The following is a 24,426-nucleotide window of genomic DNA, read 5'->3' on the forward strand; positions in this document are numbered from 1 at the left end:
TAAAGGAGTAGTTCACCCCCAAAATTCATTTTTTTCCCTATTGATTACTCACTCCATGGAGACCTGCTTTCAATAATATTTCTTTTTGTATTTGTCGCATTCCTAAGACAAAAACTTAGATTTTACTTGTACCCCCATTGATTCTGGATTGTTATTATTATTATTAGCCTATTATTACTATAATTAGTATACTATTATTGATCTAATGTCTCCACTCTCCATAGCATGAGTAATTAATTATAGAAAAGTCATTTTGGGGGTGAACTCCTAAAAACAAAACAATATCCATGAAGTCACCATGTGGTGAGTATAATCGGGCACGTACCTTTTAGGCGAAGCCCGAACTGGCGAAGTGGGGAAATGTCCGATACCGTAGCGATCTGGCGAACGTCTTCTGGACAGGGCGTTTATCGTGCGCTTGCCCAGGCCTTACGGCCTGGGCATAAATATAACGATTGCATTCACCACGGCTTCGTAACTCGCGCGGCGCTCCGCCGGCCGCGCGGCCCTGGCCCGCTCTTCGCGGCCACTCGCGCCTGCGGCGCTCGGGGGCGAAGAGCAGGACCAAGGTCCGCTGGCCTTCGCGCCGCTTGCAGTGTCGTGGACAATCGATTCGCCAGATCGCTACGGTAGGAGACAAATCCCCACTTCGCCAGTTCGGGCTTCGCCAGAACAGGACTTTCCCGTATAGAAAAAAGTTATTTGGGGGTTGAACTGTCCCTTTAAACATATAGGGTCTGTTTGTTACACAGAACAGGTATGCGATGGAATATAAGCTCGTGGATGGTCAATCAGCACTCTAAAATAAGATGGATACCTGACAAAAAATGTATTAAACAAAACAAACTATGTGCACTGCTGTGCACCTATAGTCCAGGCAAACTAGCTCATTTTGGACCCAAAACAGAAAGTAATTGTAAAAGATTTTTTTTCTTCACAGACCTTTTCTATAAGGTCTCCAGAACAACATACTAAAAGTCCTAAGAAATCCCAGTTGCGGAAATATGTTTAATTGACATTAATCCAAGACTTACTATACACTACACTATAAAGGCAAAAATGACTCCCAAAAAATCTGCTTTAAGTGGGATGTGAGGGGTCAAACTAGGGGTTATTAATTATTCTGAATCCATTGCAAGCATTTGTTTGGCATGAAAAACATTCCTTGGGCAAGAAACGACCCCACAATACGATGGTTTAGTGACGAGTCATCAATTTTCACAGCCTTTTGGGGTCCGTTTTTAGCCCAAGGAATGTTTTTCATGCAAAACAAATGCTTGCAATGGATTCAGAATAATTAATAACCCCTAGTTTGATCCCTCACATCCCACTTAAAGCAGATTTTTTGGGAGTCATTTTTGCCTTTATAGTGTAGTGTATAGTAAGTCTTGGATTAATGTCAATTAAACATATTTCCGCAACTGGGATTTCTTAGGACTTTTAGTATGTTGTTCTGGAGACCTTATAGAAAAGGTCTGTGAAGAAAAAAAATCTTTTACAATTACTTTCTCGTAAAACGCTAGTTTTCCTGGACTACTACAAGACCCGGTCACCAATGCACACGCATGCGCTTCCCTCGATAGCCGTGACTAGACATTCGGTCATAGGAGGTACAGTATGAACGGTGACCAGTCAGTTTAATCATTTTATACACGCTCATCAAGTTTACCTGAATTATAATCTAGCGTCCGGTTGGTGAACTTCAGTATAAGACAACACTGACCAACAATAGTTGTGTTAGTCAACAGTGTACAACTAACAGTGTACAACTAACTAGCCTACATTTACAGTAAATGTAGGCTACTTAGTTTTACACCACTGTTCACTGTTTTACTCAAGTGCTGTACTTTATAAGTAGGGGTTTGAGTTGTTTTCAATTTACTTGAGTATTTCCAATTTCCAATAGGCCTACTTTTACTTCTACTCCACAGCTCCACTACACCTCAGATCCTAATATTGTACTTATTACTCAACTACAATTATTTGAAGACTCTAGTTAGTTAATTTGCAGATATAAATGATAATGTAAAACATAAACTACTCTAGCCATATTTATATCCATGCAGAATCTACAAGCTCTCAACACATTGTGAGCTTGTAGATACCAATGCTTTCGTACTTTTACTTTCAAGTAGCTACATTTCTAATTCCGGACTTGTAGAAGAGTACTTCAGCATCGCAGTACTGATACTTTAAACATTTGAATACTTTAGTCAAAATGCTGTTATTTTGAAGTCAGTGCACCAGAAGTGTAATGCTTACTTCAGCATGACTTGACGAGCGCGCTGAAATAATTTAACTTGACGGGGAAAGTGTTGAAACGGTGAAGGGGGGCGCTGGAGCCACGTCTGTGAATCAAATCAACGCTTCAAGGCACATTACGAAGCGGTGAGTAACTAATTGCAACCGCTGCGTCTTTATTACAGCCTACCATTAATAGCAATAGGCATACAGGGACGCAGACATTTATGATGGACTGTCTTCAATGAATGCGGGTAGGTCAGTCGCACAAGCACAGTATTCCGCCATTCCCCCATGATCTTTAACTATAAACATCCTTTCATGTTCTGTGTAAGGAGGGTTTTAGACAGTTTAAAAAATACTGTAGTATTTTCCTATCTCAAGTTCAAGTGCAGGCTTTTATTACCTTGCGGCCGGAATAGTTATTCTGCGATTGCTGCGAGCACGATAGGTGTGCAGCGCATCAAGGCGTTGTGCAAATTATTAAACCATATTCTGCAAATATTGGGCATCCCCGGCTCCATTTATAGAAAAGCATGTCAGAACAGAAGATGATGGGTAAGATGCGCTTTGTTCTGATGGCGATTGTGTTCATTTTGGATTGTATTCTCTTATACGTAGATAAGATTTAATGATGCACCAAAATGCGTAGTCTACTGACTGTTTTGCACTGGTAGCCTAATATATCAGAGGCATACTTTTGAGTGCAGTAGAGGCTACATGATACATCAGTTATTATTACCCCCTGCCCCCTTCTTCTCTCTCACTGTGTCTCTCCTAGTCTCACACTCCCTCCTTCACTCACATCCTCCTCCTCTCCTTTCACCCAGGTCCTTAGCCAAGAGCAGGAGATCTAGGCCATGTCGACACCGGACCCTCCCATGGGTGGCACTCCAAGACCGGGTCCTTCACCCGGTCCGGGGCCCTCTCCTGGTGCTATGTTGGGCCCCAGCCCTGGTCCTTCTCCAGGGTCCTCTCACAGTATGATGGGTCCTAGCCCTGGACCTTCCTCGTCTGGACACTCCCAGTCGGGACCTTCTGGATACAGCCAAGATAACATGCACCCGCTGCACAAAGTAAGAACAATCCTCCCATGAATAATAACATACCCTCTGACTGAAGCCTTCTGTTTTCATATTGACACACCACTATCATTCATTCCTCCTAAAAGGGGATTCAATAATTCGAATAAGATCTTCCTTTAATAAACACAGTTGGCCTGGACCGCTGACCTAGCGATCCGGGCACCTAGGCTCTAATGTAGCCTGACATTGCTGGTTTGAGTCCCGATCCCGAAGATCTATACAGCTTGTCTCTCCCCATCTTTCTCTCCCTTTTTCCAGCCCAACTCCACAGCTCCACTTAAAACTATACTCCTGGTAGCATAGCCATCTAATTTGGTCAAATTTTAAATGTTTTGTTGTACATTGCACTACATGACATGTTTTCCTTTTCCCGTAGCCCATGGAGAGCATGCACGAGAAGAGTATGAGTGAGGAGGGGCGGTTCAGCCAGATGAAAGGCTTGTCCATGAGGCAGGGTGCACATAGTGGCATGGGTCCCCCACCCAGCCCTCTTGATCAACACTCACAAGGTAGGTAGACACCACAGATTACGTTTTGGTGGTTTGGTGGGTCATTAAAACATTTCAAGCATTGTGAAAGACTAAACAAAATAATATATGTACAGTGAAGTGATGTCTTGAACATATTGGCCAATAGCCATGCTTTGGCTTTGGTTGCTCACAGGGAGTGCCTCTACTGTTTTCACACCCTTGCCCAATGTTCAGTAGGCTAATACAGAGTTCCCACAGTCATGAAATACCTGGAAATATTTTGAAGTTAGAATAACTTTTCCAGGCCTGGAAAAGGTTTGGAATTAATCAAGTGTTTTCTTTTAAAATGATTCATTGATTTTGGCTATTGATTTTGGTCATCCCTAACATTATGTGAAATATGTAACATGTTAAAATGCAGTGCTGCCTAATGTATACCGGATGTAATGTGAGAAAAATAATAGATCTGCTTGCCAACAACATGTTGCACCGTGATATGTTGTTAGCTTGTAGATCTGTTATTTGTGCCTTCGCTTGACTCTGTCTTAGAGCATTGATAGCAAACTGGAGTACGAGCCTCATTATTGCACCATATGATTGCTATATAGGCCTGGAAATGGGGTGAAACACATTGGAAAAGTTATGGAATGGTAAAAAATGTGCAGGAACCCCTAGTAATAGAGAGACCCATAATAGACAGTAAAAGAGAGCGTACAAATGTAACAAAATAGACCCGCAATGGTCTATTTGGTTACATTTGTTGCACTCACAGAGTAACAAATGGATAAATTACAGGGTTCCCACGGTCATGAAATTCCTGGAAATATTTTGAAATTAGAAAAATATTTTTCCTGTACTGGAAAAGGTTTGGAATTGATTGAATTGAATTGAAAGGTCCGGGAATAATAATTGGATATGCATTGTTTCTGGATATTGATTCTCCAGGATGGTATAACATTACACAAATATGTAACATAGTGTAACATAGAGTAGTTTTTCACCGAACGGACTGCGTGATTGCTGCCTAATGTGTATGACAAAAAGAACAGATCTACAAGCTCACAAAGTGCTGAAGTGTGACAAGTAGACGTAGTTAGCTTGTAGATTTGGTTTGGTTTTATTTCGGTTTAAAATACATGTTTAAAGGGGCCCCACAATGAATTTCAAAAAAAAAAATTCTTGTTTTTTGGTCTTCCCAGTGTCTCTTTCAGCCCCCAAAAAACCCAATTCATTAACTCTAAGCCTTGCCTTTCATTTCAGTGATTTTCTGAATGGGCGTGTCTGAACAGTACTCTTTTGAAATCTGACCCATTCTATGTCACAGGGGGCTCATATCCTATTGGGCTCCCTCGAGAAGGGGGCGGTACTTTTTGGGAGGCTATATTCTATTGACACTAAATATATGATGTGGAATCATGAGGTAAAGTGGTGCTAAAATTGGAACGATACAGAGAAGATTACGATTGACTCTACATGGTTCTCATCGTGGTTCTCTAATATTCTCTGTATCGCTCCAATTTTAGCCCAAAGACAGCGCCCATTTGCCAACAAAGGGCATTTTGGTATTGCATCTGAAATGGCTTGTAATTAGAGACAGATAGAACATGAAATTTCAATATCTGAGTGGTTGTTTAGGCTAAAACCTGTATAAAACCGTATTATGGACCAATATTTATATAAAATATATATTTTTTAAAGCATGGTGGGGCCCCTTTAACAACAAAATAAATAAACAATAATGTAACCCGAAAAAGTGTAGGCTGAAGCCGTAGCTTATAGTGCCTACCCTTTTTGTCTTTTCATCTTACATACATCAGAAACAAAATCTTTAATACGTACAAAGCAAACAATTACAAAGACAAAACAAAAAAATACAAAAAATGTTATGCATACTAGAAATGGTATTTTATAGATTATAATGACATTTTATATGCATTTGCTATATTGTTTTTTATAAGGTTTTCTTGAACTAGTACAATGAACTGCTAATTTTTAGGTCATTTTCACAGCTATTCCATATTTCTTGTGCCCTGACTGATGTACAACTCTTCTTAATGTTTGTTCTGTGTGTCATCATTTCAAACATAAGTCTACCCCTCAGCTCATACGTGGTCTCTTTAATTTGGAACAATCTCTGAATGCAGCATGGAAGTGAATTTAGTCTAGATAGACAGAGGGGTCCGCGCGCATAAGGTGGATTTGTTTTCCTGCCACCTGTTTTTTCTTAATCCTTGAAGGGTATATTTCAATATTCTGCCAGGTACCAAGCTGAAATTATGTTCTCATGGGGTTTTAAATAATTTATTGAACCTACCTACCCATTCACGTACTATACAGGAAAAAAAGACACCCTAAAAAACTCCTTTAAGTAGCATGTGAGGGGTCTAACTAGGGTGTTTTCATGATTCTGAAACCATTGCAAGCATTTGTTTTGCACGAAAAACATTCACTGGCCTTGTTTTTAGCCCAAGGAATGTTTTTCATGCTACACAAATGCTTGCAATGGATTCAGAATCATGAAAAACCCCTAGTTAGATCCCACACATGCTACCTAAAGAAATGTATTTTGGGGGGTCTTTTTTCCTGTATAGTATGTGAATGGGTAGGTGCAAGCAATCATTAAAAATGAACCCCATGAGAACATATTTCAGCTTGGTACCTGGCAGAATCTTAAAATATACCCTTCAAGGATTAAAAAAAAAACTGGTGGCGAAAAAATCCACCCTATGCGCGCAGACCCCTCTGTCCATCTAGACTAATTATGTTGTGCTTTATAGGCTACCAAAACTGTTTTCTGTCCTTTGTCATGCGACGTGACACCAACCTGTGCAGTGCAGCAACAAGTGAATCGTCAGTGATGAAGCGTAAGCAATTTAACTAGTATCCAGTCCACTATGTCCTAGGATAGGTGGTGTAGAAAAGTCGGAGATGCAATTTATGTCTCTTTGAAGTGAGCCAGAGCCATGGATCTGGCTCACTTAAAAGAGACGTTCAAAAGACTGGCTCATTTGGCTCATTGTATATTTACATATTTTTAAGAAGCATTCTTGAAAACATGAATCCACAAGGTGGCACCACATCCCTCTGCTGACAGTTGAGATCACAATTTTGTATTTACCCTTTTTATAAAACATATGTGTGTAAATTAAGCTACCTTGATTTATGTTATTCATGCAACACCTAAAAAAACCAAGCAGGCAACAATGAACTCGCTCCTCCCCTTGATCTCTCTCTCTCACTCACTCACTGTACTCAGTCAGTGCTCAGTGGAGAAGCAAGGAGGAGCTTTTGTGTTAACCCCCCCCCCCCCCCCCGCCTCTCCCCCAAATGAACGGCTCCCTACTCCGCGAACCGGATCCCATCGTTCACTTCAAAGAGCCGTTCAAAAGATTCGATTCGTTCGCGAACGTCGCATCTCTAAAAAAAGAATTTGGCACGAAATTTTGAATGGAATTAAACCATAATACCATTCTATGTTTTATTTTTTGCTACACTGCCTGTCTTTGGGCATTGCACATCGTTATTGTGCTGAATGATTGTTATATAGGCCTGGAAATTGGGTTAAATATTCTGGAAAGGTTTTGGAAATTAATTGGTAAAAATGTGTGGGAACCCTGAAATTAACACTTTGAGGATTTTATTGTGTATGGTCGAGGCAGGCTAGGTTGCAAAATCTTTAATGATTGATGAATGGTTGTTACTAGTGAATCTAAACACATGTAGTTTCGATGTCAAACCAACCATATCATTCTATGCTTACTCCAACCCAGCAGAAAGAATAGCTAAAGTGGTAAGGCAGCTAAGTAGAAATTGGTGGCAACTCTACGTTTCTTCACAGGCATAATATGATTCCTGCCCACCCAGCCACCTTTTTAGGTACAGTAGTAATGCAGGATATACAATATATCCAGTAGTTAGCGAGGGAAAGCGGTAAGACAAGACTCAGTGTAGCAATTATCATATTGCAACGTTGTGACCATGTAAATATGGATGCAGTGGCACTGCCACTATCAGTGTGAGGGAAGAACACCAACACCTCTGGCTATAAAGTAGGATTTGGTTTTAATTCAAGGATTAGCTGTATGAGTGATTCACAATCACAGCTGTGTCTGCAACCCATCAATATGGGTGGAGTTCACTGCTCACTGTCTGTCTATCTGTCTGTCTGTCCTTCCGTGTGACTCCAGGTTACCACTCTCCATTGGGAGGTTCTGACCACTCCAGCCCTGTCCCATCAAATGGTCCACCCTCTGGGCCCCTAATACCATCTTCGTCCTCCTCCTCCTCCTCGTCCTCTTCTTCTGGGGGGCCTGGCCCTGGCTCTACACCTCTAGATGGCTCCAGTGGAGACCCGCAGACTCTGGGTACTGTGAAAGGTAGCGCCCAGGTAGCGCCCAGCCCCGGCCCCAGTCTTGGGTCCGGCGGCGGTCCCAGCAGCCTCGTAACGAGCCTGGGATCCGGTGGCCCTAGTGGCCCCGGAGGTCCCACCCCCTTCAACCAGAACCAGCTCCACCAGCTCAGGGCCCAGATCATGGCCTACAAGATGCTGACCCGTGGGCAGCCTCTGCCGGACCACCTGCAGATGGCCGTCCAGGGGAAGAGGCCGATGCCTGGCATGCAGCAGCAGCCCATGCCCAGTCTGACTCCTGGAGCTGCAGCGGGAGGGCCAGCAGGACCGGGCCCCGGACCAGGACCCATGGGCCCAGGGTACAGCAGAACCCACGGTGAGAAATTAAGCCAGAGTTATACGGAAAATATACATTTTATAAGCTCTGCTATTTTAGGTGTGCGACACCCACCTACAAGTGTATACCGGTACTAGGCTTCTGAAGAATTAGACAGGGTGGAAGGTTTTCCACTCCTCCCCGTAAGATCAAAACAGCCATTGTGTAATTATGGCCAATAAACATTTTGTTTCATTTGTAGGGATGATAGGCCCCAACTTGCCTCCGCCTGGCCCAGCAGGAGTTCCAACGGGGATGCAGGGACAGAACCACAACGGACCACCAAAGGCCTGGCCTGAGGGTATGTGCTTCTGTTTATGAAAGTGTATTAGTCTGTAGCAACTAGGGTTTAGGGCATTCACCAAATATCCCACTATTCGAATATTCGAATATCATAGTCACTATTCGACTTTGTTCCCCGAAGTCGAATATTCACATATCTTTATTTTTTTATTGTTTTGTCTTTAAAAAAATATATATTTCTTCATGGTTTATAAAGCTTAGCTTGATAGGAAGTCATAAGAACCCTGACAAGCACTTGGAATTCTAGGTATTACATTTAATGTGACTCGGTTCCGCAGATAAATATTGTGAAAATAGCAGATCTACATGCTCACAACGCCTCGCAGCGCGAGGCGTTGCGAGCATGTAGATCGGCTATTTTCACAATGTTCGCCTCTTGCTTACTTAATATTTGACAGTTTTGTCAGTTTGGCCAGTCCTGTCGAATATTCGACTATTCGAATACTTTGAGGTCGAATAATTCGAATACTAAAAATCACTATTCGTGAATGCCCTTGTAGCAACCAGTACAAATTAATTTAAATACTTCAATTAATGTCGGTCCTGTTCGGTAGGTCCCATGATAAATGCCGCCGCCCCCTCCAACATGCCCCAGAAGCTGATCCCCCCTCAGCCCACGGGTCGCCCCTCTCCTGCTCCCCCCTCGGTGCCCCCCGCAGCCTCCCCGGTGATACCCCCGCAAACCCAGTCCCCTGGCCAGCCTGCGCAGCCCACGCCCATGATGCCTCACCACGTCAAGCAGAACCGCATCACCCCCATCCAGAAACCCAGTGGTCTGGACCCAGTGGAGATCCTACAAGAGAGGGAGTACAGGTACTGATAAATACTGGTCACTTGTTCTTCCCTGTCATTCGATTGATCATGCATCTCATGGGAAACATTAATAAAACTTTAATGTTTTCCTTGTAAATGTATCCACGTGAACCCTAAAGTCCCTAGTCTGGGCGTGTCATATTCATTTGGCAAAGGAAATATTCGCACATCCACTTTGTTCAGATGCAGGTGCGTTGAACAATGACAACTACTGAAGCAATCATGAAAAAAGGTTTTTCATGAACAAATATCCCGCACACTGCTCTTGCTCAGCAGTATCGGTTTTTATTCAAATTGACAGATATTTCAGTCCCTCTGGACCTTCATCAAGAGCAGTGGCGTCGGTTCAGAAAAAGCTAAGGTATGGCAACATGACTGGTGTCTTGCACGCGCACTTCGCGCGCGTGCAAGACACCAGTCATTTTGCCATACCTTAGCAACTGGCATGATACATTTATTTTAAGAAGTGCACTCTATTTCCCCCCCGTTTCTACGGTTTCTTGGGCTGGATATGACAGCCTGGAACAGTTGTTCAAGTGCAGTAAACGTGCCACAATTAACAATAATGCATTTCACCTGTGCAGCTGACCTGCGGAACCTGGGAATATACCATTTTGTCAATATGGGGAGAATACAAGTGTGGAGAATATAATTATAATACCTTGTTAAAGTGACCATTTTGTAAAACTTTGCACTTTATTTTACTGTAATTTAACAACATAATAACCAGAACAGATAGACAAAGAGACTTTCATTTTATTTCCCCCCCTGGAACCAGGGTATGGCAGCTGCATACCCCTGCCATACCCAATTGACGCCCCTGATCAAGAGTGTCTAATCATTTGGCAAAAATAGCCCATCTGCAAGCTCTCTCAGCAAAGAGATTTGGCCTAGAGAGGAAAAACAAGGGGGAGAAGTATGGACCACTGGGGAACCCCTGTCAATAAACTATATTATAGGTGGTTAAAGCTGCCTCATACGGAGATGGGATGGTGTTTAAACAAGGACATATAATTGTTACTGTCATGTTTCTCTCTCAGGTTGCAGGCTCGTATCGGCCATCGTATTGCTGAGCTGGAGAACCTGCCGGGGTCTCTGGCTGGTGATCTGCGCACTAAAGCAACTATCGAGCTCAAAGCCCTTCGACTGCTCAACTTTCAGAGACAGGTACTGTCTGTATTGTAACCAACATTCATGTCACATTGAATAGCATTATACCGCACCACATAACATGAAGTTCAACTTCAACTTTTAAGATTATTAGTTTACAGGTGTAAAGTAGTTGGTGAAATGATGAGCGTGTGCATGTGTGTGTGCCTTCCTGCAGCTGCGCCAAGACGTGGTGGTGTGTATGCGTCGTGACACAGCTCTAGAGACAGCCTTGGATTCAAAGGCCTACAAGCGCAGTAAGCGCCAGTCGTTGAGAGAGGCCCGGATCACAGAGAAACTGGAGAAACAGCAGAAGATTGAACAAGAGCGCAAACGCAGACAGAAACATCAGGTAAACAACATCACTGTGCACTGCAAGTTAACAGAAGGTTGTAAAGTACACTTCTGAGGGACTTGAGACCATGAACTCTTAACTTTGCACACAGGACAGTTGCGTTTTTTTTCGTTTGCGGCATGAATAAAACGCATTGGATTTGGTGTGCAAGGCTGTGCGGAATCGGCGCTGCGGATCCAAAAAGGAGTCATAAAAGGAGTGATGAGTTTTTTTACCGCATGCGACAAGACGCACGAATCGAACTGGGTTCGATCGAGAAAAAAACGCACGGCGGCAGCCACTCGTCGCACGGCTAATTCGGAGCCGGTGTGCATGAGGTCGTAGAGAATCATTGTTTTCTTTTCAAAAAATTATATTGTCCGTTTTATCCGTGCGGTTAAACGCGCCTGTGTGCAAAGGGCTTTACTCTCCTCTCGTCATGTCCATGCTCTCACTCTTTGTTTCAGGAGTATCTCAACAGCATTCTGGCGCATGCCAAAGACTTCAAGGAGTACCACCGCTCCATCACAGGCAGGAGTCAGAAACTGACCAAAGCCGTGGCCACCTACCACGCCAACACGGAGCGTGAGCAGAAGAAGGAGAATGAACGCATTGAGAAGGAGAGGATGAGGAGACTCATGGTAAGGGAAGAACTTTAAGCTTTAAGCTATTACGCGCCACATACAGTAGCCAAGGATAAATGATTAACTAAATGATTGACAGTTAGAAATCAAATGGACCCTTATGGTTCTATAACTCTGAGAGTGTACTAGAGTTCTCAAATTCTGCCCGAACCCGACCAGACATTTAGGGTAGCGTAGGGCTGGGTAGGGCCTCGGGCTCAATGAAAAAAGAAAATATATTTTTTTATGAATTCTTTTTCTCTTTCTTTACTAAATTCTTTCCAAACCCGACCATACCCGACCTGACCCGATGTTTTCGGCCCGGGTAGGGCCTCTGTTCTAATTTTCAGGCCCGTTGAGAACTCTAGAGTGTACAAATGGAACCAAATGGACAATTACATGTCCCTTTGGTTCCATTTGTACACTCTCAGAGTTCAATTAATATTGAATTTACAGTTTAGACTGGGGTCCCAGAGATATAAACTATATCTGCAGCTTAATGAATAAACTTGACATTAAAAAGGTTGAAAAGCCCTGATGTGAACAGCCACACACAATGTACCTACAATACAGGGCTTTGTGTTTCCAGGCTGAGGATGAGGAGGGCTACCGTAAGCTGATCGACCAGAAGAAGGACAAGCGTCTGGCCTATCTGTTGCAGCAGACGGATGAGTATGTGGCCAACCTCACAGATCTGGTCCGAGCACACAAGGCCGTGCAGGCTCTCAAAGAAAAGAAGAAGAAGAAGAAGAAAAAGAAGAAGGTATGGGAGAGAGAATCTTTCGATTTTTCTGGGCTTTGTTTAAAATAAGAATTGTGCTTTTGTGAAGTACGGACTGCTTTTACAGTTATGTAGAGTCTGAACAATGCCAGATTTTTGGTTCCGATGAACATTTATGAGCAAGCAAACAAGTAAATATAAAATAGTAAATACACATACAAGTTTGAAAAGGTTAAGAATCGGATGCATGATTGATGATACTGATGTCGTCAAATGTTATATAAAGTTGTTCTATTTTTTTTACTACATCCGTACCAGCAATTATGCATCAAGGGCGAACGATACAAGTTGGGAATGCATGGCTCACCCGTTTATGCAATAACTGTTGTACTTGTTGTCAGAGTACCCAGTGTGGTACCCACTACTACTAGGCCAGGGCTGGTTTAAACATTTTGGAGCCGGTTAGATTTTAAGGGTCACGACAGACCATGCTGGTAATACCAACTTTGGTCAGGCTGTGTTAGTCTTTCTGGGTCACCAATCAGTCAGTCAGCACAGGTTTTGTGAATTTATAGATAGATGACCTGGTCAAATAGATATATTGGTCAAGCTCTACATTTAAGAGAGTGTGTAATATATGTATTGACTTGCCACTGGGATACTGTTTAGTTATGTCTCTGTTTGCCAATTCTGTTTTTGGAGCGGTGTGAAACACAGCTCCGCTATGAGCAGCAATGTGTGTCCAGTGTCCCACAATGTGTCCAGTGTCCCACAACTATCTGGTTGAGTTTGAACTGTTTTCGCCACCTAGTGGCGGAAGAAATTACCTCTGGGAACTCAGATTGAGTTGACTTTTTTCAAATTGATTACTCATGCCATGGACACTTGAGTTCAATTATATATATATATATATTTACCTGGAACTGCTCAAATTCACCGCTCCACTTCGAACCGAGGTTTGATTTTTTATTCTGGCATTCTACTGTTGAATTACGTTACAATTTACAATTTATGCATTTAGCAGATGCTCTTAATCCAGAGTGATTTACAATATCAATACAACAACATCAACACATCAAATGCATAGAAATAGCAATCCAAGAAAAGATAACGTAGGTAGACCAAGCACCTATTCAGTAAAAACGTCATATAAAAACCTAGAAAAAAGAAAACAAACAGAAAATGCTATCTAACTTGGGTTGCAATTTATGTATGAAAGTTGCCAAACAAATAAAGTTATTATTATTATTATTATTATTGTGTCCAGCAGCTGGAGAATGCTGAGGGCCAGCCCCCTGCCCTGGGGCCCGATGGAGAGGTGAGTAAATACCATAGTAGTCTAGACCAGTACAACATCACTCTGGGGAGCATTCAGTCACTCTGAGAGTCCTACTGTCTATTGAAAGGAGGCTTGATTGTCTATTATGTTGCCTTCTTCTTTCAAATAAAGCACAAAAGTCTAATTGGGTTGCTGGTGCATTCTGAACAGCTTCTGTGTCGCAACTGACCATGACTCTGTTTCCACAACTACTAGAATGCATTCAAATACTAGCTAGTGTCAAATGACACTCCATTTAAATGTCATTGGTTACTTGCTGCATTTAGATGAGCTCTGTGGCTCAAACTGAGCAAAGCTCTCTTTATGTCTACGAACGCCATTCAAATAGTATCAATATACAACCTATTTACATGTCACCTCACTTTGAACTATTCATTTTTGATTATCATTCAATTATTCATACAATGTGGGTTCTGAACTGTGACCACAGCAAGTGAGCTTCAATGTAACTACAACAAACTGTTCTTTTTCATAATTATGCCATTTTGTTATTTTCCTTGTATATACTGTAATTATGTTTAATACTACTACTACTACTGTTGTTGTTGTTGTTGTTGTTGTTGTTGTTGCTGCTGCTGCTGCTATACGGTCAACTAAATATGTTTTACTCGTATATACTTTTACACAAGGCACCTTAAACCTTGAACAATTATACTGCATTTCATCGACCGATAAAATTAAGGATTTTTGACATTGACACGTGCTCAACCTAAAAGGATAATAATCATATTAGAATGGTACATGTTCTTCTCTGACCATAGCCTTGTGTTGTGTCCTTCCATCTCCATGCAGCCTCTGGATGAGACCAGCCAGATGAGTGACCTGCCGGTGAAGGTCATCCATGTGGACAGTGGTAACATTCTGACAGGACTGGATGCTCCCAAGGCTGGACAGCTGGACACCTGGCTGGAGATGAACCCTGGGTTAGGGCTGTCACAATTATTACATAATCGGCTAATCGCGATTATTTGACATAATCGCGATTATTTGTCATAATCGTCATAATCGTTTCCATGATCGGCTATTTCCACCATCAATGTTCTTTTTTAAGTATAAAGTTGTCAAATATGTCAGTAATTTCTCTGTATATTTAGGTTCTGTGTCATATCTACCATGTGCAACTTCAAAGCCTAAAAGCCAAACAGAAATGTAATTGTCAATGACAAAAACACAATTAAATCGTTAATCGCAATTATTTGAGCGTCAATTAATCGTCATGTGAAATGTCCTAATCGTGACAGCCCTACCCTGGGTGAGACAGGTTGTCACACGCTAGAACAATACAGTTCAGGTTGAAAAAGGCAGGAGACGGCCCTTAACACTTTTGGTTAGGTACACATACATCTTCCCTTCATGTATGTGGTTTACCTATGATCCTAAATTAGCCGACTATTTCTATGCATTTGATGACCTCATGTTTTCCTGGTTTACTGTAAATCGCTCTGGCTTAAGAGCGTCTGCTAAATGCATAAATTGTAAATTGTATGTATGCTTTATGTACGCAGTTATGAGGTGGCTCCTCGTTCGGACAGTGAAGACAGCGAGGAAGAGGAGGAGGAAGAGGTGAGTTTGTAGAACGGCTAGGTTCAGTGCACAACGTAATGCCCAACCAAGTATAAATCAGGCATAAGAGGTACTTTTTGGCTGACATACTGTCGGTCAATGGTGGAAAGTAACTAAGTACATTTACATTTAAGTACTGTACTTAGGTACGATTTTGAGGTATTTGTACTTTACTTGAATATTTCCAATTTCAAGTTACAAAAAAAACGCAAGTTACTAGTTATTTGTAGATTGATTATTATTACAAAACATACATTAACCACTTCAACACTATACATTTCCTAGCAGTCCAGGCGTATGCCACATAGCCTGACAGCGTGTCGCGGGTTCGAATCCCACCCCCGACGACCTTTGCTGCATGTCACTCCCCATATCTCTCCCCATTTCCTGTCAGTCTACTGTCCTATTAATAAAGACATAAAAGCCCAAAAAACTAATAAAAAAAAAAATCATTTTTTCCACCACTGCTGCCGATCCTGTCACCTGCCAGGAAGAGGAGGAGGAGCCTCCACCTCAGCCGCCAACAGCTCCAGCTCCAGCGGACGAGAAGAAGAAGAAGATCCCAGACCCCGACAGCGAGGACGTGTGCGAGGTGGACGTACGCCACATCATAGAGTGAGTCCTTGACCCATTTAGACCTGAGGTGGACGTACGCCACATCATAGAGTGAGTCCTTAACCCATTTAGACCTGAGGTGGACGTACGCCACATCATAGAGTGAGTCCTTAACCCATTTAGACCTGAGGCCCATTCAACAAATGTCTTCTTAACCCATTTAGAACGGGTACACATTATTGTGTATCATTATTTTATGCTTTAACTATTACAAAATAGCAGATATACAAGCTCACAGCGCGGCACCGAGTGCCGCGCTGCGAGCTTGTAGATCTGCTATTTTTGAAAAATCGTATCTCAGGTGGAAAGATGTGCATAATTATTTACATTACGTAATATGATGATAACATTCTAAAAATGTACAGTGTAATATAGGATAAAACTAGATTAAAACTAAAACCTTTCAGATTACAAAAATATGACAACAAACAAATAAAATTTCATTTTATTCAAAAGACTATGACCGTATTTTCCGAACTATAAGGCGCACTTAAAAGCCTTTAATTTTCTCAAAAAACTACAGTGCGCCTTATAGTCCAGTGCGCTTTATGGATCATTCATTGACATTGACATTCCCTTTAGCACAGCTCCATCTGTTGGATGCATAACACAACGGTAGCGTCTATTATGTGCGCCTTATAGTCCGGTGCGCCTTATATATGAAAACAGTTCGAAAATAGACCATTCATTGACAGTGCGCCTTATAGTCCGGTGCGCCTTATAGTCCGGAAAATACGGTAAATAAAAATGAACACTGGAGAGATGTCATGTGATTGGTCTGCAGGCACGCTAAGCAGGACGTGGACGATGAGTACGGCAGCGCAGCCTTCGCCCGGGGCCTCCAGTCCTACTACTCTGTGGCCCACGCCGTCACAGAGAGGGTGGACAAACAGTCCAGTCTGCTGATCAACGGCCAACTCAAGCAGTACCAGGTACTGTGTCACCAGTGGTGTAAAAAGTAACTAGTAACATTTTGAGGTATTTGTACATTAGACTGCACCCACACCAAAGTATGGTCGCCAGTGGATAAACTCTTTTTGTGCACAGCTGACAAAAAATGCAGAGAGCGCATTCTGTCCCAAAGCCAGTGCAGCGGTCAGTCACTTCCAGAACCCTCCCCATTCCACCTTCAACTCACCTGATTGGACAGAGGGGGAAAACCCGAGAATTGATTTGCTCCAGCATAAATGTATGGTCGGTGCGGTGCACAGATATCCTCCACTGGCATGAAACCGCCCCCTTCCCTTTGAAATGCATTGGCGGAATGGGGATTCCACTCTCATAGGTACTTTGGTGTGGGTGCAGCCTTACTTGAGCATTTCCAATTCTAATATGTTTGCTTCTTCTCCACTACATCTCAGAGGCAAATTTTGTACTTTTACTCCACTACAATAATTTGAAAACTTTAGTTACTAGTTACTTTGCAGGTATAAATTGTAATATTATATAAAATATACATTAACCACTTTAGCCCTATTTTATACCTAGGCTATTTGAAAATATATGATCTGCTATTAGATTTTCAAACATTTTGTACTTTTACTTTTGGTAATTTAAGCACATTTTGATGCCAACACTTTCATACATTTACTCAAGTAGATTTTGAATTCCAGACTTTTACTTGTAACAGAGGATTTGTGTATTGCAGTTAACACACAAATTAACACTGAGAATATTACATTGTAGTCGTCCTCACAGTACAGGTGTGCGGGTTATTTTGTCATGCTCATAAATGTATGTTGTTGTGTGTTAGTGTGTTAGTCAGACATGGGCTTGAACTGAACGTTCTCTTTTTCTGTCTGTCTGTTTCTCGCTGTGTGTCTGTCTGTCTGTCTGTCTGTATGTTTGTCTCTCTTTCTCTCTCTCTCTCTCTCTCTCTCTCTCTCTCTCTCTTGCTCTCTCTCTCTCGCTCTCTGTGTCTCAGGTTAAAGGTCTAGAGTGGTTGGTCTCCCTTTACAACAACAACTTGAATGGGATCCTGGCTGATGAGATGGGTCTGGGAAAGACCATCCAGACCATCGCCCTCATCACATACCTTATGGAGTTAAAGCGCGTGAACGGTCCCTACCTTATCATCGTACCACTCTCGTGAGCTAAACCTCATTTGTCAGCCCCTGGGAATTCAGGTGGAGTGTGGGAGACATTTTATAGCAGTTTTATTTCCTGTTTCGAGACTTGTTCTTCATCTACCGTAGGCATATCTTCTCTATATAAACCGTTTGTTTCCCTGAGCACTCCCCAGTAGAGGGCGTAGTCGGCCATGGCTGCAGTGCCACTCTAGTCCAGTGGTTCTCAACCTTTTCTGGCTGTGACCCCCAAAATAATCATATTTGAACTGGGGACCCCCACCCTGCACAAGCACTTGGAATTGTAAGCCATTGTGAAAACGCCTTGCGTTGCGAGGCGTTGTGAGCATGTAGATCTGCTATTTTCACAATTTCTGCCTCTAATATTTGACAATTTGACTCAAGTTTGACCAGAGGTACTGAAAAGGTCTTTAAAGTCCTTAAATTGTCACTTTAGATACCATGTATACTGTATGTTGGTCTGTTTACTGTTGAGTGAGAAAACAATGTTAACATTTAGCTAAACATCTGGGGACCCCCCAAAATAATTTGGTGACCAACCTGGGGGTCCCGACCCACAGGTTGAGAACCACCGCTCTAGTCTAGTCTGGAAACGTTCAGTTAGCTACTCACTCCTAAGCTACTCACTCCTTACATGCAGCCTCAGGAAGTCATGCGTGTTTTGTATTGGCTTCCCTGGTTGTACATAGGGTTGAAACAAAACCGCAGTCATGGTGGCGCACTCCACAGGGTGGCGCTCAGGAAATCAGTCTATAAACACATCAGATACCACACACAGGAACAGACACACAACTTAAGGGGGTTCCACACTACGCGCAGTCACCGCCTCCTAGCAATTCATTTTCAATGGTAGGCGGGCGGCTATTTTGGCCGCGCTGCAAAGTTTTGGGGCGGCGAGGCGAGCGGGCGTGGTCCCGTTAAATCCCCCGCGAGCGTGCTCGTTTGTGCATGCGTACGCGGGCGGTGAGAGATGGATTGTGTTCATCTTTGTGAAATACCGCGCTGCGTTTACTCACTGAATGAGTGTGTTTGTGTCTCATCGCGGTGAGGCCACCGCTGATCCTAGCGGCAGCCCCGACGGCAACCGCCTGTAGTGTGGAGGGCACTATACTCACACATGCACTTAGGATAATAAATAGAGAAATGGCAAACCAGCATGGTTGTGCTTCCTGAATCAGAAATTATTCAGAAGAAATAGTGAATGACAGTTTTGTTTTTTCTTTGATTGACAGAACTCTCTCCAACTGGGTGTATGAATTTGACAAGTGGGCGCCAACTGTTGTGAAAGTCTCCTACAAAGTGAGTGTTTGACGCAAATGTGCTGACATTTTAAATTTGCTGACTTACGGTATATACAGTATCCAGTGAGATTAAGCAGCGCGTTTCTACTACGGCGACGTGAGGCGGGACTACAGCTGCTATGACGTAATCGCCGTTGCGGTCCAAACCGTTAAGCTAACAGCCGGCGGCGACGGAACCATATACAGTGTGTGTGCGTGTGCGCTATGATGATGCCTGTGTCAGTGCCAGTGGCACACATCTCTGGTCCAGAGTGTCAGCTCTCTCTGACAGGCGGCGGGCTCTAAGACTAGACCAGGATTTCTCTACCCCTACGAGGGCTCAACTTCAAAATCAAAATAAACGTAACTACTTCAGAACTGACGTAGAAATCCTACTTAATTTATAGACTCCATGGCGGAATTGAAACTCTCAAAAGATCAGCAAAACCTTGACTCAGAAACGATATTAGAAGATAATAGAAAACATTTATTTACAGCGCTGTAACAGTCACACAACATACACATACATCCTTCACCAACGACCGACAAGACAAGACTGCCTTGCCCTCCCTCTCAGTTTATTATTAATTTGCTAAAACAAAAACATCTCTATTCCTTCTCTCTCCTGAGCTCATTAAACTCCAAGAACTTATCTTTCTCACAGTCATAAAACAAGGAGGCACTGACTGGCTGCCAGCTGTGACCTTCCATGCTACTACTCCCTACTTTCTGACTTCATCTACAAATAGTTCTCAGGACTCAAACTAGCAAATATATTCACTACTAACCAATATACCATAATAATATAATTGCACCTCATCACTACTCACCAAACCAAAGGTAGTTTTGCGTTGTTGAAAGTCTATTCTCGACCTTTGGATAGGTGAGTAGCGAAGTAGTTTGATGCCTCGTAGGGGCTGAGAAATCCTGGTCTAGTCTTTGAGTCGGCCGACTGAGCTAGATGGGGCACAGCTCGCGGCAGAGCTTATTCAACATGCTGTGTGGAAAAGTGTAGCCCATCTCACTTTCGCACAGTTAGTGAACTGTTCACTAAATTCATTTGTCCCAGATAATAATAATAATAGGGGTAATAATAATAATAACACACTTTATTTATACAGCAGCACCTTTCATACAGAGACTGCAGCTCAAAGTGCTTCACATAAAGAACAAACATCACGATTGCTTCACAAAAAAAGGAGAAAAGCAGTAATAACAGTACAGTGTAATTATAAGCCGAGTTCATGCAAAAAATGCGTACACAGTAGTAAAATCAATCAGCTGATCTTGACGTTGTGAGCGCTACGTGAAGAGGCGCCTTCTGCCGTAGTAGAACTGACTGCTACGGCAGCGAGGTTTATATATCGAGCACCGATTCATTTCCGTTCGCCGTATCCGTCGTCCACAACGTCTCTGCTTAAATAGCCTAATACCAGATAACTACTACAGAACTTGGAAGTAGGAGTAGAGTAGAATTACATGAATGTGTTATTCACTTATCTCAATGACTTACTGATTACCCACTTTTATACTTAATCCATTAATTAAACATTTTGAAATAAATTTAGGAAATGTTTTTCTTTGAAAGAAGAAAAAATTAAATCTTCCCCTATAATGAGAGACACCAGGGTTAAATCTGTTCTTTGCGGTCCGATTAAGCAAGTTTATATTATTATATTGCTTAGCATTGATTAGTCTGTGTTGTTAGCTTTAGTTTGAGGCCTAAAAATGGGCCTAAAGCCCCGTGCACACTGAGCCGATCCCGGGGCCGATTTCCCCGGGGCCGATTGTCGGGATGATCCCCGAGAAAATCGTTCGGTCGGCCCCGGAATCGGTCTTCACTCTGAACGGTACCCCGACACGATCGGATTATGTTAATTAGTTTTTTATGACATCGGGACTCGTCGGGAGCACTCACGATAATATCAAAAAAGCTTGATATTCTCGGGTCATCGGGTAGGAATCCTTTACAATTATTGTCGTCTGAATGAGCTCACGGGATTGCTTCAGATTATATGAAGCCAGCTCCTCCCTTTTTTTTAGGCTGCGCAGAGTGTAGGCTATTCTGTCACCTCACAATAGAAATAGAATAGCCTATACTTTTATTATTATTATTAGCCTACTTACTTTTTACTTTAGCCTACTTTCTCCCTAAAATGTAATGTAATAATAACGATATTATATATCCCCACGTGTGGGGAAAGGCTTATTTGTGAGGTGATAGAATAGGGTGGTAGAATAGGGTGGTTGGGCCCATTAAATATAAAAATAAAACTCTTGATTTTATCCCTCTTGAGGGGACGGAATTTTCATCTAGTCGTGTCTCTCATGGCACCACCCCCCCCGAGATCGTGGGTGGCTAGAATCGTGAGACGTCGGTCTCATTTGTAATGGTCTGAGATATTTCACTTGGCACAGCGGGATATATCGGGCCCGAATTCAAGACAGAGGATCGCTGTCGTTTGAAATGTTCACCGATAAATTCCCGGGGACGAGATCTGATCTGATGCGACATCGTATCCCGTCTGCGGGGGCTCTAAAACACCAGCTGCTGATAAGGCTGGAAAAGGGAGTCAGTGACCCATTTGTTTTATGGCTGTGCAGAGGGAGATGTTTATTTTCGGTCTTCCAGTTCGGTACTCCCTCCTTTGGGTGGCGCTATTGCGTCAGCCTCACAACAGAACGTACTCACGTTAACTCCCGCAGGGCGATCCCTGATTGGCCGGAGGGCTTGTCACTCAAGTTTTACGGTACTGGGTCAGTCCCCCATAAAACCTGTGGCATCCCACAATACTGTCTCTTTTCGCTATCTGCTCCTCAAATGGTACAGCGCGAACGGAATCTCACAGCTCCTGACCTACGTTATTTGTAAGTATATTTCAACCTATTCTAGAAGATATAATCGTCTCGAGGATAACCGAGAGCGACAGCTTAGGACCAGTCCACCGGTCTCGGGACTATTCTTCTCTTCAAATGTTCAACGTAAAGTTTCACAGCACCGCTGTTTACCTTTGTTGTTAGCTTCACGTTACTTTGCCTAGTGTTAGCTCTTAGCTACCGGCTTCGTTGTTGTTGCTAACGCAGCGCTCAGCTGTTTGTTCCTTGTTGTTAGCTTCACGATAGCCTAGTGTTAGCTCTTAAGCTACCGGCTTCGTTGTTTGTGCTAACGCAGCGCTCAGCTGTTTTTTCCTTGTTGTTAGCTTCACGATAGCCTAGCGTTAGCTCCTAGCTACCGGCTTCGTTGTATTCTGCTAGCTTTGTTATTGTTGGCGTTTGCTGTTTGCTACTGGCCTTGCCTGTGCTCACGCTAATACACGCTTTTCTGCTTTAGACTCTCGAATCTTCTATCGACGCTAAAGTTTTTTGTGTGGACATGACGTCCTCACGCTCCTATGGCCGTTGTGCCAACCTGGCCTGTAGGTTGCTGGTAGCCCCGGACGATCTCCATGGTGCGTGCATCGCCTGCATGGGCTGGCGTCACGCCTTGGATGCCTTAGAGGAAGATCCTCCTGTGTGTTTGGAGTGTCGTGACCTACCTCTAGGTGCGCGTCGGCTCCGCCTGGACACGATCTCCCTTCTCTCCGGCCTCGCCTCTGCTGTGTCCCCGGGCCTCCCTGTAGGCCGGTACAGCGCTCCTCCAGGCGGCGGCGGCGGCGCCTCCGTTCCGGCCGATGAGGGCGCTTCTCCAGACGGCGGCGCTCCGGCTGACGGCACTGCTCCTCCAGCCGATGGTGGTGCTTCTCCAGCCCACTCCAGGGCTGACAGCTTTTCATCTGAATTCTCCTTCTCTGCCCTTGACCGTCACGACAGCGAGGAAGAGGCTTTTGGGGAAGAGGGGGACTTTTCCCCCACCCAGCAGCCTGATGAGGTCGTAGTCCTGATGGAAGAAGGGTCCCCTGTGATCCATCTCCACCCTGATGTTAATGACTCGCCTCTCTCCATCTCTGCTATGGCCAGGGTTCCGGCAGGCCTCGCTGCCGCCCCGAGCCAAGCAGCTTCTGTTTCCCCTACCACCGCTCAGGCTGGGACTCAAGCAGGCATTGCTGCTTCCCCAGCTCCTGGTGGCACCGAGCCTGTTCCCTCCGCCTTGCCGGGGTCACAGGCCCCCTCTGCTGCCGGCAGTTCGAGTCTGACACAGGCGGCGGCCCTGTCCGCGTCTCAGCTCCCTCCTTCCGGCACCGTAGCAGCTTCAAGTGGCGCCGCTGGCGCCAGCCCTCCCCTTCCCATGGACCCCTGGTCTGTCCTGGAGAGGGCCGCTCGTTTGCAGAACCTCACCGTCCCTGTACGGCAGCAGCCTGCAACTTCTTGCCAACCGCGGCTGGGTGTGGACCGTGCTCCACCCCTGCCGCCTGTCATGGCTTGCCTGCCGGCCATCACTGGCCTACAGCAGGTTTTCCAGGAGACTTGGGCCACTCACAAGGATCCGGAAAAACTGGACTTCCCCACGGAGTTCGAGGGGGCGCAGGAGATGGGCGTTCCTAGATGCCCGCACATCAGCCCTGCCTTGGCCTCCATGCTCCAGGCCCGGTTCCTCCATGATAAGCCTGGTGAGCCGAGTCCCTACTCACTGTCGGGTGTCCACCCGCTTCTAGAGGACAAGTGGGAAAGGTTCATGTCCAAGGCCACCCAGGAGGCTTACAGAGCTGATGGACATGCTGTGAGGGCTCTCAATGCCGCGGGCCTGTTGGCGGCCTATGTGAAGCTCCTCCAGAACCCACCGGCCTCTGACCCTCCCCTCGATGTGGCGGCTGAGATCAAGGCCTCACTGGACCTCATGATCGAGCTCAATTTCCATGCCATGGCTTGGGTGGGGCGTTCCATGGACCAGTGTATGCAGATGGAGTCCACCCGCTGGCTGGAGCCCATTGACTGGAAGAAGGATGAAGCGGACAAAAAAGAGCTCCGCAACCTGCCCTCTTCGGGAACGGAGATCATGGCGGGCGGGCTCGCTCTCTTCCAGGCGCGGGCGGCTGCCAGGAGGGAGACCAGGGAGTTGGTGGTCGAGACTGTACCTCCGACACCTGCTGCCCAGTCGTCTCGGCGGTCGACCACCAGGCAGCGTACCCCGCGTTCTATGGT

At 44.2% G+C, this 24,426-nt stretch overlaps 1 protein-coding gene across 2 annotated transcripts in view; it reads left to right on the forward strand.

The window, feature by feature from the left end:
* The first annotated feature begins 2,307 nt into the window (after nt 1-2,307).
* smarca4b (SWI/SNF related BAF chromatin remodeling complex subunit ATPase 4b) overlaps nt 2,308-24,426 on the forward strand; it is a 49,002-nt gene continuing 26,883 nt past the window's right edge. For both annotated transcript variants that reach the window (XM_080721120.1, XM_080721121.1), the window contains exons 1-17: nt 2,308-2,388; nt 3,072-3,317; nt 3,703-3,835; nt 7,984-8,520; nt 8,723-8,821; nt 9,378-9,636; nt 10,677-10,803; nt 10,964-11,137; nt 11,587-11,760; nt 12,332-12,505; nt 13,731-13,781; nt 14,595-14,725; nt 15,308-15,365; nt 15,856-15,980; nt 16,765-16,912; nt 17,905-18,068; nt 19,300-19,366. In XM_080721120.1, the coding sequence (XP_080577246.1) occupies nt 3,102-3,317; nt 3,703-3,835; nt 7,984-8,520; nt 8,723-8,821; nt 9,378-9,636; nt 10,677-10,803; nt 10,964-11,137; nt 11,587-11,760; nt 12,332-12,505; nt 13,731-13,781; nt 14,595-14,725; nt 15,308-15,365; nt 15,856-15,980; nt 16,765-16,912; nt 17,905-18,068; nt 19,300-19,366 (2,637 nt within the window). In that variant the 5' untranslated portion in view covers nt 2,308-2,388; nt 3,072-3,101. The remainder of the gene's footprint in view (nt 2,389-3,071; nt 3,318-3,702; nt 3,836-7,983; nt 8,521-8,722; nt 8,822-9,377; nt 9,637-10,676; nt 10,804-10,963; nt 11,138-11,586; nt 11,761-12,331; nt 12,506-13,730; nt 13,782-14,594; nt 14,726-15,307; nt 15,366-15,855; nt 15,981-16,764; nt 16,913-17,904; nt 18,069-19,299; nt 19,367-24,426) is intronic.

Source organism: Nannobrachium achirus, assembly GCF_963921795.1.
Source record: "Nannobrachium achirus genome assembly, chromosome: 3".
Classification (NCBI taxonomy): Eukaryota; Metazoa; Chordata; class Actinopteri; order Myctophiformes; family Myctophidae; genus Nannobrachium; species Nannobrachium achirus.